Source organism: Triticum aestivum, chromosome 7A, assembly GCF_018294505.1.
Source record: "Triticum aestivum cultivar Chinese Spring chromosome 7A, IWGSC CS RefSeq v2.1, whole genome shotgun sequence".
NCBI lineage: Eukaryota > Viridiplantae > Streptophyta > Magnoliopsida > Poales > Poaceae > Triticum > Triticum aestivum.
Window position 1 is genome coordinate 216,506,204 of NC_057812.1, and position 11,990 is coordinate 216,518,193.

General features: G+C 45.7%; 2 protein-coding genes across 3 annotated transcripts; both read left to right on the forward strand.

Moving 5' to 3' along the window:
* The first annotated feature begins 1,278 nt into the window (after positions 1 to 1,278).
* On the forward strand, positions 1,279 to 4,967 carry LOC123151936 (cytochrome c oxidase assembly protein COX15). Its single transcript, XM_044571564.1, has 7 exons — positions 1,279 to 1,650; positions 2,179 to 2,495; positions 3,126 to 3,351; positions 3,427 to 3,672; positions 3,756 to 3,866; positions 4,212 to 4,343; positions 4,604 to 4,967. Exons 1-7 carry the CDS (start codon positions 1,402 to 1,404, stop codon positions 4,772 to 4,774), a joined length of 1,452 nt encoding a protein of 483 aa, XP_044427499.1. The 5' UTR covers positions 1,279 to 1,401; the 3' UTR covers positions 4,775 to 4,967.
* Positions 4,968 to 9,104: 4,137 nt separating this feature from the next.
* On the forward strand, positions 9,105 to 11,739 carry LOC123152601 (uncharacterized). Of its 2 annotated transcripts, XM_044572104.1 has the most exons (4): positions 9,105 to 9,964; positions 10,049 to 10,102; positions 10,189 to 10,242; positions 10,947 to 11,739. In XM_044572104.1, exons 1-4 carry the CDS (start codon positions 9,787 to 9,789, stop codon positions 11,411 to 11,413), a joined length of 753 nt encoding a protein of 250 aa, XP_044428039.1. In that variant the 5' UTR covers positions 9,105 to 9,786; the 3' UTR covers positions 11,414 to 11,739. The 2 variants fall into 2 exon arrangements, with proteins under 2 accessions (XP_044428039.1, XP_044428040.1); XM_044572105.1 differs by lacking the exons at positions 9,105 to 9,964; positions 10,049 to 10,102; positions 10,189 to 10,242 and adding an exon at positions 10,305 to 10,783.
* Positions 11,740 to 11,990: the final 251 nt, after the last annotated feature.

The window sequence follows — 11,990 nt, forward strand, 5'->3', positions numbered from 1 at the left end:
ACAACACAACTGAACTTTCAATGAAAGCACCAATACTGGTGTCAAACCAACAGATCTCGGATAGGGGGTCCCAAACTGTGTGTTTGAGGATCGAGGGTAACAAGGGACGATGGGGACACATTGTTACCCAGGTTCGAGCCCTCTTAAAGGAGGTAAAACTCTGTGTCCTGCTTGATTGTATTCAATGAGAATATGGGTTACAAGAGTTGATCTACCTCGAGATCGTAATGGCTAAACCCCAACTTTCTAACCTATGAGAATTCTAATGATCTCCATGGACTAAACCCTCTGGTTTATATACACACTGAAGGGGCCTAGGGTCGTACAAAATCGGCTTGAAGAGGAAGGAAATAATACATCCGGACACTAAAACTTGCCGTTCACGCATAAAAGAGTCCTACCCGGACACGGGGATGATCTTCAGCGTTCATCTTCACGGCCCATCAGTGCGGCCTATGATGAATAGGCCGGGCACCCGAGGACCCCCTAATCCAGGACTACTCGATCTCCTTGAGCCTCTCATCTACACTAGAAATGACCAGGTTCAACTCGATTGCCAAAAAAAATGAGATGAAATATCACAAAGAAACTCACCCAAGCAATTCGTTGAACACTTGAAGGACGAAGGAGGTGTCAGGGTCGGTCGGTGGCGTTGAGCCAGTGCCCAAGATGCTAGTGATAGGCGGGGCTTTGAGATGGCCGGCAGTCAATGAAGGGGCACATAAGGAGAAGATGCAGTGCGTGCTCCCGACGATGGGATTGACGCGGCGACGACAGCGATATAGATTTATTTTGGCGACAACAGCAACCAGTGAGCATCTCGAAGTGGGGCCAGGCGGGCAACGAAGGCAGCGGGGTATCGATTGAGGCAAAGGATGGTCACAGAGGCAACACCTACGATGATGTGGCGCGGGGTGGGGAGCGTGCCGACGTGGGATCGAGGGGATAATTTTACTCCACGGGTGAGCGGTCGAGTATATTTGAGAGTCAGGACGGCCGAGGAGTAAATGTTTTACTGCTCTAACAACGATAAGGGATCAGTTATGTGCGGTTCAGAAGAACAAAACCAATTTTTTACTCTTCTAACATCTTTTATGTAATCCGCGTTAGAGATGCCTTAAGGACGGAGTGAGTAATAGAAAATGTTTAGGAACATTGCTTCTTTGAGAAGAAGAAAAATGATCGAATGTGTAGAACGAGCCGAAAGTTCGTATTCGGCCTAGTCTAGAAGTCGGGCCAGCCTATTTCCGAGCGTGCACACCCGCACGCATTTTTCGTGTGTAGTGGAAATGCACGACGTGACCAGCGCCTAAACCCCACAATTTTTCCGCTTCTAAAATCTCCGGCGAGCTCTGCCTTCCGCTGCTTCTTCCTCCGCAAGCCACCGCGCAACCGCCTGCCATGATGGGGAGCAGGGTGGCCGCGTCGCTGCTCCGCCGGGGCAGGGACCAGGCCTCCGCCCTGATGACGATCCCTCGCCTCCCGAGGAGCGCTCCAGCTCCGCCCCCCGCTCCTCCTAGGGTTGGATCCGGCTCGTGCGGCGGGGGCGGCCGCCACCTCCCCCCGCCGCCACCCCCGCAATCGACTGGCGGCTTATTCGCCGCCTCCCGAGTTGCCTCGTACCACGCCTTCCGCTCTTTCGGCCCTAAGGTGAGCGTTTCTCTTCCCTTCCCCTCTTCCTCTGCTTGCGTGGTTCCTCTTGGTTACGCCATCATTTTGTAGGCGCGTGAGTCGTACAGTAATTTTCTATGATTCGAATGTCGTGTGACCATTTTGTGAGATTTCTGTCTAAAGTGGCATAATGTTGGACTCGATGTGAGACATTCTGGTTTAGAGTTTAACATCTGATTACGTTGTAGTGGAAAAGGCTATCTGATTGCTGTAATAAACTTGTAGTTGTAGCTCCAATAATGCTTATTGCTTAGCCGTGGTCATGCTTTAATTTTTGCAGTTAGAGGAATATCACACATGCTACTAACCTGATAACGGTGTCTTAGTCGGCTGCAATTATTCAACTTAAAAGAGTTGATTGTTTTCCTTGGATATGTTGATACCAAGGAATACACTATGTAGCTCATCACAATCACCTGTTTAAATTTCAATTTTCTGTTACAAAATGCTACACTTGTTGAAAGTAATTTCCAAAAATTTACTGGTGCTTCATTTGCATCATGTTAGAGTTTTATGGGCCAATGCACACGGAAAATGTCTACTACTGCAGCTGCACTGAATTCAAATATGGCAAACGCAACAGCAAATTCAGGACTGAAGCTGCTAGTTACCAAAGGGCCTCAAGCACAGAAGGCAGTTGGTATATGGCTCTTTGGATGTGCTGCCTGGGTGTTCAGCATGGTCATACTTGGTGGAGTCACTCGGCTCACACGTTCGGGGCTGTCAATGACTGACTGGAAGTTCGCCGGGGGCTTGCCTCCAATGTCGGAAGAAGAGTGGCTACTGGAATTTCAGAAATACAAGCAGTCACCTGAGTACATGAGGTAAGAATGCAATCGATGCATTCATTATTTGTCGCCTTGCTCCAGTCTTTAATTTTTACTGTCCTCTCAGACGATCGTAGCATTTCAAGGAAGTCCTGTTGGTGCTAGTGCTACAGATTTTCACGTCTCTTTTGCCTCAATCCTTAACAAATCCCATTCTCAGTTTACGATTCTGAGAACAAGTGTTTACAGCTTTAATCAAAAACATAGCTTAGATATTTAAGTTGCTTGAAACAAAATAAATGATATTTCATTTCCTTAGATTAGATGCTCCGTAAGGACTGATTAATTGTCATCACTGGCCCCGCTAGAAAATGCCTGTGAGATCACATTCTAACTTGATAATCTCAACACTAGCAGCCTATATGAAGGTGCTGATAGAAATTGTGAGAAAGTTTTGGCTGGGCTTTATTCTCTGTTCCAGTTACTCTTTTAGAGAACTTGATATGGTTTTGCTAGTTATGTGGTAAAGTAACTTCACACATTTTGTAGGAAGAAAGCATAAACTTACTTTTGGCTCTAATTATTGTGAGATCTTTCGTTTCTCTCATCTGTAGTCAGTTGCATCTAGCTCTTTTCTCCTTCCATGTTTCTGCTAATGTGATAGCAGCATTCATTTAACATTTCTAGGGTGAACAAAGGAATGAACCTTGACGATTTCAAATTTATATACTGGATGGAGTATGCACACAGAATGTGGGGAAGAGCTTTGGGCTTTGTATTTGCTGTTCCTTTTGCATACTTTGTTGCAAAAGGCTATGTTACCCGCCAACTTGGCGTCAGGCTCTCTGCTCTTTTTGCACTTGGTGGTGCGCAAGGACTGATTGGCTGGTGGATGGTGAAAAGTGGTCTTGAGGTACTAATACAATGCCCTTGTTGAACTAGTAAGTTTGTGGCTTAGAGGTTCACCACTCGTTTTTTCTCATATTAGGAACCAGCATCTGAGTATGTTGAACCAAGAGTTAGCCCATACAGGCTGGCAGCTCATCTGACCTCTGCATTTGTTATATATTGTGGTATATTGTGGACTGCTCTTTCAGTAGTAATGCCAGACCCTCCGGCTGAATCAATGAAATGGGTAAAAGGGGCAGCAAAATTTAGAAAGCTGGCAATTCCTGCCAGTGCTGTTGTAGGCATTACTGCCATATCTGGAGCGTTCGTTGCAGGGAATGATGCAGTATGTCAACACTTCTCTTGCTCTCATAGAAACTATGCTTAGCTTCCGTTTGCCCTGTATGCCTAATTATTTGTTATGACCAGGGGCGTGCATACAATACATTTCCGAAGATGGGTGACAGTTGGATTCCAGAAGATGTGTTCAGTATGGAGCCTTTTATACGTAATTTCTTTGAAAATACATCTACTGTGCAGGTAACATTTTGTCCGCAATCATGATAGGAGTTTATAGCTCTGAAAATTATGCCGTGTTAAACTTCTGTTGTTAATTGGTTTGCTCATTCATTCTCTTAGCTCCTTAGCGTTTGAGTTATTCATTTTTTCTATGAAGGGTAACCTGGCTAGAATCATAAACTTCTTTTTTTATATATTAATCGATAGCTCCTTCAAAAAAAATGCATCAATCAGTATTGATAAGAGTCTTATCAGTACTAATTCTTGTGACCAGTTCACTAATTCTTGTAGCACATAACCACCATCTTTTTATGCAGCGGAGAACTTGTTGCAGGTTAACATGTTTTTTTTTTCACATTCTTGTAGCTTAATCACCGAATTCTTGCTACAAGCACCTTATTGTCTGTGAGTGCCTTATGGCTGGCTGCAAAGAAAGTAGATATGCATCCAGCGGTCAAATCTCTGGTTGGAAGCACACTTGGGATGGCTGCTCTTCAGGTATAGTTCACATGTTTGACTCTCTTGTTGACATTGTGTAAATAATGTTTCAACTATCCATGCAGTTCTGACTTATAAGCTGATTTAAAACTCATGACCTCTGTATAGCTGATGAATGATTTTATGAAAATTATCCCAACCTAACATTTCGAAACTGCAGCATCGAACGGTTTCGGGTTTTTTTTGCGGGGTGTCGAACGATTTCGTTACCCATATTAATACATGCAGCACTATTAACTGTGCTACCTGTTTTGTTTCAGGTTACATTGGGAATATCCACACTTCTGATGTATGTTCCTACCTCTTTAGGCTCAGCTCATCAAGCTGGGGCATTGACACTACTGTCACTGATGATCCTTCTCACTCACACATTAAGAAGACCATCACCAGCTCTCTTGAAGTCACTTGCTTCTGCTGTGAAATCAACCTGATACCACGCCATGAATTAGTCACAATGGCTATGTGATATATTTTGCCCTTCTAATGTGCACTGGCCCCCTTGTTTCTTTGAGTGCTAAAGTATTTTGGTAAAAAAAAACAATTCTTGGGTAGAGGCTGCTTCATAGTAGTTTTCTAGCGCCAAATATTACAAACCCTTCTCGAAGTTCTTTTGATACATCACAATTTTGCATGAGAGTGGCGTTTTGGCTCCTAGGTGCATATGCACCCATTGTCGAAATCCAAATTCCTAGAAGTTGAAAAATTCGAAACAAAAATCCCGCGTGTATATCCGGACATTTTATGTGCTTTCACAAGGTTTCGGTGAAAAACGACGTTTTTTGTGGCTTGTGTAAAAAAGACAATTTCTGATGCTTCATTCTAACTATTCACGAGGCATTTCTTTATCTTTTTTACACAAGCCACAAAAAACGTCGTTTTTCACTGAAACCTTGTGAACGCACATAAAATGTCCGGATATACACGCGGGATTTTTGTTTCGAATTTTTTAACTTCTCGGAATTTGGATTTCGACAATGGGTGCATATGCACCTAGGAGCCAAAGGCAATTACCGATTTTGCATGCAGTATCTCATTCTCGGGGTGCTGTACAGAAGTGTGTACTCTGATAGATGTTATCTGTTGAAACATACAACGTACGTACCAAAACGCTGCCAAGATTTGGTTCATCTCTAGTTATGTATATAATGTATAAATAAGTACCAAGAAGTGCTTATTGTCCGCCCTAATTATGCCTATGTGAGCTCGTTAGGTTTTGATCAATGGTATGCCAGTATGTGTTCATGTACCCGGCAATGTACATTTTGCATGTGTAGAGGTACACTATCGGTTTACATAGAAGCAGTAACAGTTTTATGTTGAACCCTTGTACCGACCGAACACCGAACGTTTGTTGGAAGACATAGCAATTGCGAAGGATTTGAATGGCAATTTTTGTTATATGTGGATGGCAAGTTCAGTTGGCAAGCATGACAAATCCGCCTAGTTTATTTTTTTTGCCAGGATTTGGCGTGCTTGTTAACTAAATTTGCCATCCTTGCGGCAACTAAAATTGTCATAAAAATGTTTGTTTTGCCATGTCTTTCTGCGGAATGTCATCACAATAACATTCCCCATGTTTCGAAGCCCATTAAGGCGCCACTGAGACGGGAATATAAGGAAATTTGGATAATCTGTTCCTGATTATAGCAAAATCCCCTTACGCTCCAAACAGGCCTGAAGCAAACAGTGTTGTCGGAGAAGTCTGTGAGGTCAAGCAACAAAGGTTGGTGTCGTGAGGACAATGGAAATGTTTGTTTTTATTTCATAAACAAATGGAAGTGGATTTAGGTATGGTAGTTGGTTGTGGCAAAATGGCAGGATCATATGTCGGATCTCTCTAAAGTCTGAAGTCTGAACCCATCCTGGAGATGGAAGCAGAGAGCAAATTTGGAGGCACCCCCTGAGGTCTCCAACACGTACAGTCATTGACGCACGCCACTGCCATGTGGCGATCTTCCCCTGCGATGCCAATATGCCACCGCCATCGTAGGGGCTGCACACGTACACTATCCGTCTAGTACGTGCCCGTCTAGCCCTATCTATCTGTCTGCCCACCGACGCCGATGGCCGCGCCGAATCTTCGTGTCGGCCGTCCCGATCCATGCATCAACACACGAAAAATAACGCATGATTTTGTCTAAGCCGTTCATATTTTTGGCGAGCCATGGCCATGGGCTACATGGTTCGCGTTGTGACGGTAGACCGAAGTAGATATCCACCTCCGCCCACAGCTCCGGGAGCACGTTATTCTGCACCATTACGCAAACCAAAACGAAGGGCTGATTAATTATGCCAGCGACGAACTGTTTCCTGAGCCATTCGTCACCCTAAGCTCCACCGTAAATATCAGAATTTGAACCACACTGGCGGGGACGGGTGATGCATTCCTCCACGGCACCGCCAGCACCGCCTAGCAACAGCCTGGTGGACGGCTCACCTCTCTCACAGTCTACTGCTAACTTCCAACGTAATTACTCTACTACGTAGAGAGTTTACGCACTAGCGGACGGTGTCATCTTGCAGCACAACCAGTTGCACCACCCAACAAAAGCCGGTTCACTTTACCTGCCGTTTGCTTGCACTGACAGCTCACTGACTTAACCTCCAGCCGGAGATTACTGCGGGGCCGCGCGCGGCTGTAACGTACGTGCGGTCCTTGCGGCCGTTGCAGCCCGCTGGCCGGCCCCGTATGCCGCATGCCCCGCGCGCGCGCGCCCGGCCGGCCGATGCACCGGCGCCAGCCCGTGCCGTGCCGTTCCCGCGACCCCTCGTTTGTTCTCTTCCTAACCGGTAACCGCTGCCGCGTGCATGCCACGAGCACGAAAGGTGCCACCCGGCCGTGCCATGGGGCGGGTGGGCCGGCGGGCGCACGCGACGGCCCTGCAGGGGGCTGGAGATAGCAGTAGATGGATAGGATGGAGCCAGCGCTGGTCCTGTCATCGCCCCTCCCTGCGTGCGTACTCCTACGTGCCAATTTTGCTCCCGGGCTGCTCCATCCGCCGCTTAAGGTAGTATCTGCATGCATGCATGCACGCACGCACGCTGATCTGTTGAGCTGTGGGCGGGGACGGACGATCGATCGTACGCCAGAAACGTATGCCCGCTGGTGACATCGCTTGTGTGTGAGAGCCCGTCGGTCGGTCGTGTGCGACCTGTTTTTCTTAATGATTGGTGCTGCTAAGTGCCAAGGAACAATATCTTGAAAATTAGCGCAAAAAAGAAAACAATGTCTGCAAAACCATCAATCTATGAACTGATCGATACGTGTATACTTGCAAGTGTCCCTTGATGAATAGATTGCGACGAACACGATTTTTCTAGAATCCACCGTCGGCGCATGCTTTTCAGAAGTGTGTTGTATTTCTATTTTTATGCAATGCATATTTTACATGCTCTCATGTATTCACGTATGTATTTTGTATATTTATACATGCACCGAACCGCTGAAATATATCGATTTATATATGCAACCGGAATAGTTTTCTAATACCCTTGTTTTTTTGAAAAATTGTAATTTGTGAAAATGCGTGAATTTTTGGTTGTGGGTCCAGGCATTGCAAATTTTAATTGTACTTGATCATGATTGAAATGCTATCATATGAATTTTAAATGTACTCGATGCTTTTCTTAAATGCATTCAAATGTTATGGAATCAAGACTTAAATTCATTAAAATGCATTTGAAGCTTTCTAAATCTGAACTAAAATTAAGAAAAATGCATTTGAAGTTTGACTAGATCATGATTAAAATGCATTTCAAACTTTTGTGAAATGTATACACATATTATCGGATTATGGCTGACATGCATTTCGAATGCATTCGAAATGATGCTATTTTTTGGAACTTTTGTGAAAGTGTCCTAATATTATTGAATCAAGATCGAAATACAGTGTAATGCATTTCAAATTACTGAACCATTGGTAAAACTAAGTGATGCATTTCAAATTTAATGATATCTTTACTTCATGGAAAATTGAAACAAAGCACATAGAAAATGTGTTCGAACACATTTCAAATATATAGTTTTTTGAAAATATGAAACTTCAATGATTTTTCAAAATTGCGGATCCCATATTAAATATAAATCAGTACGTTGAGGTATAGAAATGGAGTGTGAATCTGAAAACACCATGGAAGGCTCTAATGGGTGTGCTATGTCGCTTGCGTGTTATGGTAGAGCAGATTAACGCAAACTAAACATCATATCATTATCATAACCAATGTCCTTTTTTGAACAATAATTGGAATTGACAATAAATAGTTAGTCTGGGTAGCTTTTTTCGAACAAACCAATCATTGTCAATTTCAATTTAAGGACAAGTTGATCATTTCCTTTATGACAATCTTTTAACGGCCAACAGGTAATTTTCACCAAACACACACGAAAAAGATACGATTTTATAATCGACTGAAGTTTTACAAATGTTTTATTATTTATATTTCCGTGGCACCATCCCTCAGTTATATAACGAATCATTTCGTTCACCCTCCTTTCTTCCACTCCTACATTTCTGTGGCACTATATTTCCCTTTCGCCGAGCGCCCCCCTCCCCCTCCTCATTTTTTTTCTATAAAGCATCGTTCCGCTCGCCCTCCTTTCTCCACATTCCCCGTGGGACTATGTTCCCCCTTCTGCGCAGAGCTCCCCCCCCCTTCCCAATTTTTTTCTATAAAGCATCGTTCCGCTCGCCCTCCTTTCTCCCCATTCCCCGTGGGACCATGTTCCCCCCTTTCGCCCAGACCCCCCCCCCCCCCCTCATCGCCATGGCCCGTTCTACACCTATTATCACCTGCGGACCTTCCGACCACAAAATTCACCATCTTCCCTGTCTTTTCCATCCCTCGACCTCCTCCGGCATCTGGCCGGCCACCGCCATCCCTCGGCTTCCTTAGGTTCTCTCTTGCATCGTCATCTCCCGTAATAGATCCAGGTACCGGCATCCTCATTTTAGGTAGTTGACACCTAAAGGTTCTATCATTCAATGAACCTCATCGCCATGCTCCAGTATCCCCTCCTCGTGTGATTTCACCTTCGCCATCTCCACCCTCAGTTCTAGCAAATATGAATCCAAGACCAGAATACTGCTCTTGAAGTGAGTCGACCTACATAGATCTTGATGTGAATTTGATGGCGATGATAGGTAATCGACTTTCCTCTTCACGAATAGTTAAGCATCTTCCATCCCTAGATCTCCTTTGGTTCTCTCTTGCATCGCCACCTTCCATCATAGATCCAGGTAGCGACATACCACACTTCAGGTAGTTGACACCCTTAAGGTTCTATTATTCGACAAAGCTCTTCACATACTCATAGCACCTGTCGACCACTTGATACCATGTTTATCACATCCACAACCTCGCTTCTAGTCACCGGGAACCTAGATCCCCTAGTCGCCATAACATTAGGAGTAGGCTGACCGATGCGGATCTAGATGTGGATCCGATGAGAACTCATATCCGACTTTCCCCTTCGGCAACAAATATGTTTTTTGATCTTCCATTAGTTCTTTACCATATCAAAAATTCCCTTGGTCGCCATGGCATTAGGAGTCGGCTGACCTACGCCGATATGGATGTGGATCCGGTGAGAACTCATATCCGACTTCCCCCTTCGGCAATAGGTATTTTTCAATCTTTCATAACTCTTTACCATATAAAGTATTCCCTTGGTCGCCATAACATTAGGAGTCGACTGATCTATGCAGATAAGGATGTGGATCCGGTGAGAACTCGTATCCGATTTTCCCCTTCGGTAACAGGTATTCTTTTGATCTTTCGTTAATTCTTTACCATATCGAAAATTCCCTTGGTCGCCATAACATCAGTAGTCGGTTGACCTATGCAGATCTGGATGTGGATCCGGTGAGAACTCGTATCCGACTTTCCCCTTCGGCACCAGGTATATTTTCGATCTTTAATTAATTCTTTAACATATCTATAATAATTTTTTATTATTATTCTACTGCAACTGCCCACAAAAAGGAAAGAGCCCCGAACACATCCATAACAATCACTAGCTGCCCTTGAAATCAGCACATAAAGCTACTTCTACCTCCATCCAATTCAAACGGCACCAGTACAAAACTACAATTCATACAAAATCAGTTCACTTTTTTATATTTCTTTTCTCAAAAAGGAGGACCACCCCCGGCCTTCCAGTGTCACATGGAATCCATGTTGATACAAAAGTAGTAGTGGGATGCCGTGCAAAACACCGTCCATCGCCCTCGGCCTCTCACCCTGAAGGCCGTCAGTACACAGCGTGTGTCTTCTATATATAGACGCACACACCCTAACATAGTTTCCACACCACCGCATCGATCCCCCCAACCACACCAACCACCGCCGCCACCGCAAAAGACCGAACACCTGAGGAGAGGGCCGGCGCCTCTCCCCAGCCCCGACATTATCCTTCCTTGCCTAGAAGGCTAGAAGCACAGGTAACTGAATGCATGCGGATGTGTTCTTGCGATGAACAATTGAACATCGATCAAACAGTAGCTCCTGTGTTTCTTGTTGCATGCAAAGTGGAGTAAGATATATTTGTTGTCGGAGCTGAGATGTTGGTGTGCATGCGTGTGTGTGTTTGTTTGTGTTGTGTAGCGCGGCGCATGGATCAGCGGGAGGGCAGCAGGAAGCGTGCGCGGGGAGAGGAGGAGGAGGGGGACTCGCCGCCAGCGAAGATGTCGGCTCTGGCGGCGGCGGCGGCGGCTGATGCGCAGGCGGAAGCGGCATTCCATGAGGCGGCGCCGGCGGTGGTGGAGGGCGGGGATGGGGATGGGGATGCGTGGAAGCCGCCGCCGGGGGTGTTCGACTTCCCGTGGCTGAGTTGCCACGGCGGCCTGGACGCCCCCGTCACCAGCCCCCTGGTGGAGCTCCGGGAGGTGTTCTTCCGTTCGGCTGTGGACGGGCACGTGGCGGCGGTGGGCGTGCCCGGCGACCGCTTCATCGCGCCGCCGAGCAACATGATGCTGTTCGTCGTCCTGGAGGAGTGGGTCGTCACCGCCGGCGACGACGAGGTGGACCCCATGTGGCGCGCCGTGCTCGAGGGGGCCAATCCCGCCGCATGACGCAACGTGGCGATCGAGGTCAGCACGGAGCCCGGACCCCACCCGCCCGAGGTTCCGTCCGTGTCAGCGGCGATGCGCTGACGTCGCTGGATAGAGAGGTCGATGATCCTAGCTAGGAAGGAAATCATGGATGCATCTGACGAGAGGGCGTCCCGTTCTTGTTGCTTTGCTTCTTTCTCCTCGCTTTACTTTTCTGTGTGTAAGATAAGATGTTTCAGTTGTCAGTTTTGAGTTTATGTGCGTTGGAGGGTCTGGGTCTTGTACTCTTGTTGCAGTCGCCCCAAATCAATAAAAACTTGAGCCAAGTTCGTGCTAGCAGTGGTTAACTGAATTGTTCTGCTCCCTCCTATCCAAAATAAGCATCATAGTTTTGAACTACAATTTGCCTAATTCACATTTAGATATTTTCTAAGAATGTCACATCTAAACTCTCACAAATACACAACAACAAGGAATAAAAAAAATAAAAAAAAATAGACCACAAATATAGTAGATATCAGGTTAGATGTGACATAACTATGTCACATCTAAATGTGTCTTAGACACACCTTTTGAACTAAGGTTGAAGGTGGTAATT

Coding starts and splice junctions, on each gene's coding strand:
- LOC123152601 (XM_044572104.1), top strand. CDS start 9,787: ATGAGAACTCATATCCGACTTTCCCCTTCGGCAACAAATATGTTTTTT. Junction 9,965..10,048: donor ACTTCCCCCTTCGGCAATAG/GTATTTTTCAAT, acceptor TGATCTATGCAG/ATAAGGATGTGGATCCGGTG. Junction 10,103..10,188: donor ATTTTCCCCTTCGGTAACAG/GTATTCTTTTGA, acceptor TGACCTATGCAG/ATCTGGATGTGGATCCGGTG.
- LOC123151936 (XM_044571564.1), top strand. CDS start 1,402: ATGATGGGGAGCAGGGTGGCCGCGTCGCTGCTCCGCCGGGGCAGGGAC. Junction 1,651..2,178: donor TCCGCTCTTTCGGCCCTAAG/GTGAGCGTTTCT, acceptor GCATCATGTTAG/AGTTTTATGGGCCAATGCAC. Junction 2,496..3,125: donor CAGTCACCTGAGTACATGAG/GTAAGAATGCAA, acceptor TAACATTTCTAG/GGTGAACAAAGGAATGAACC.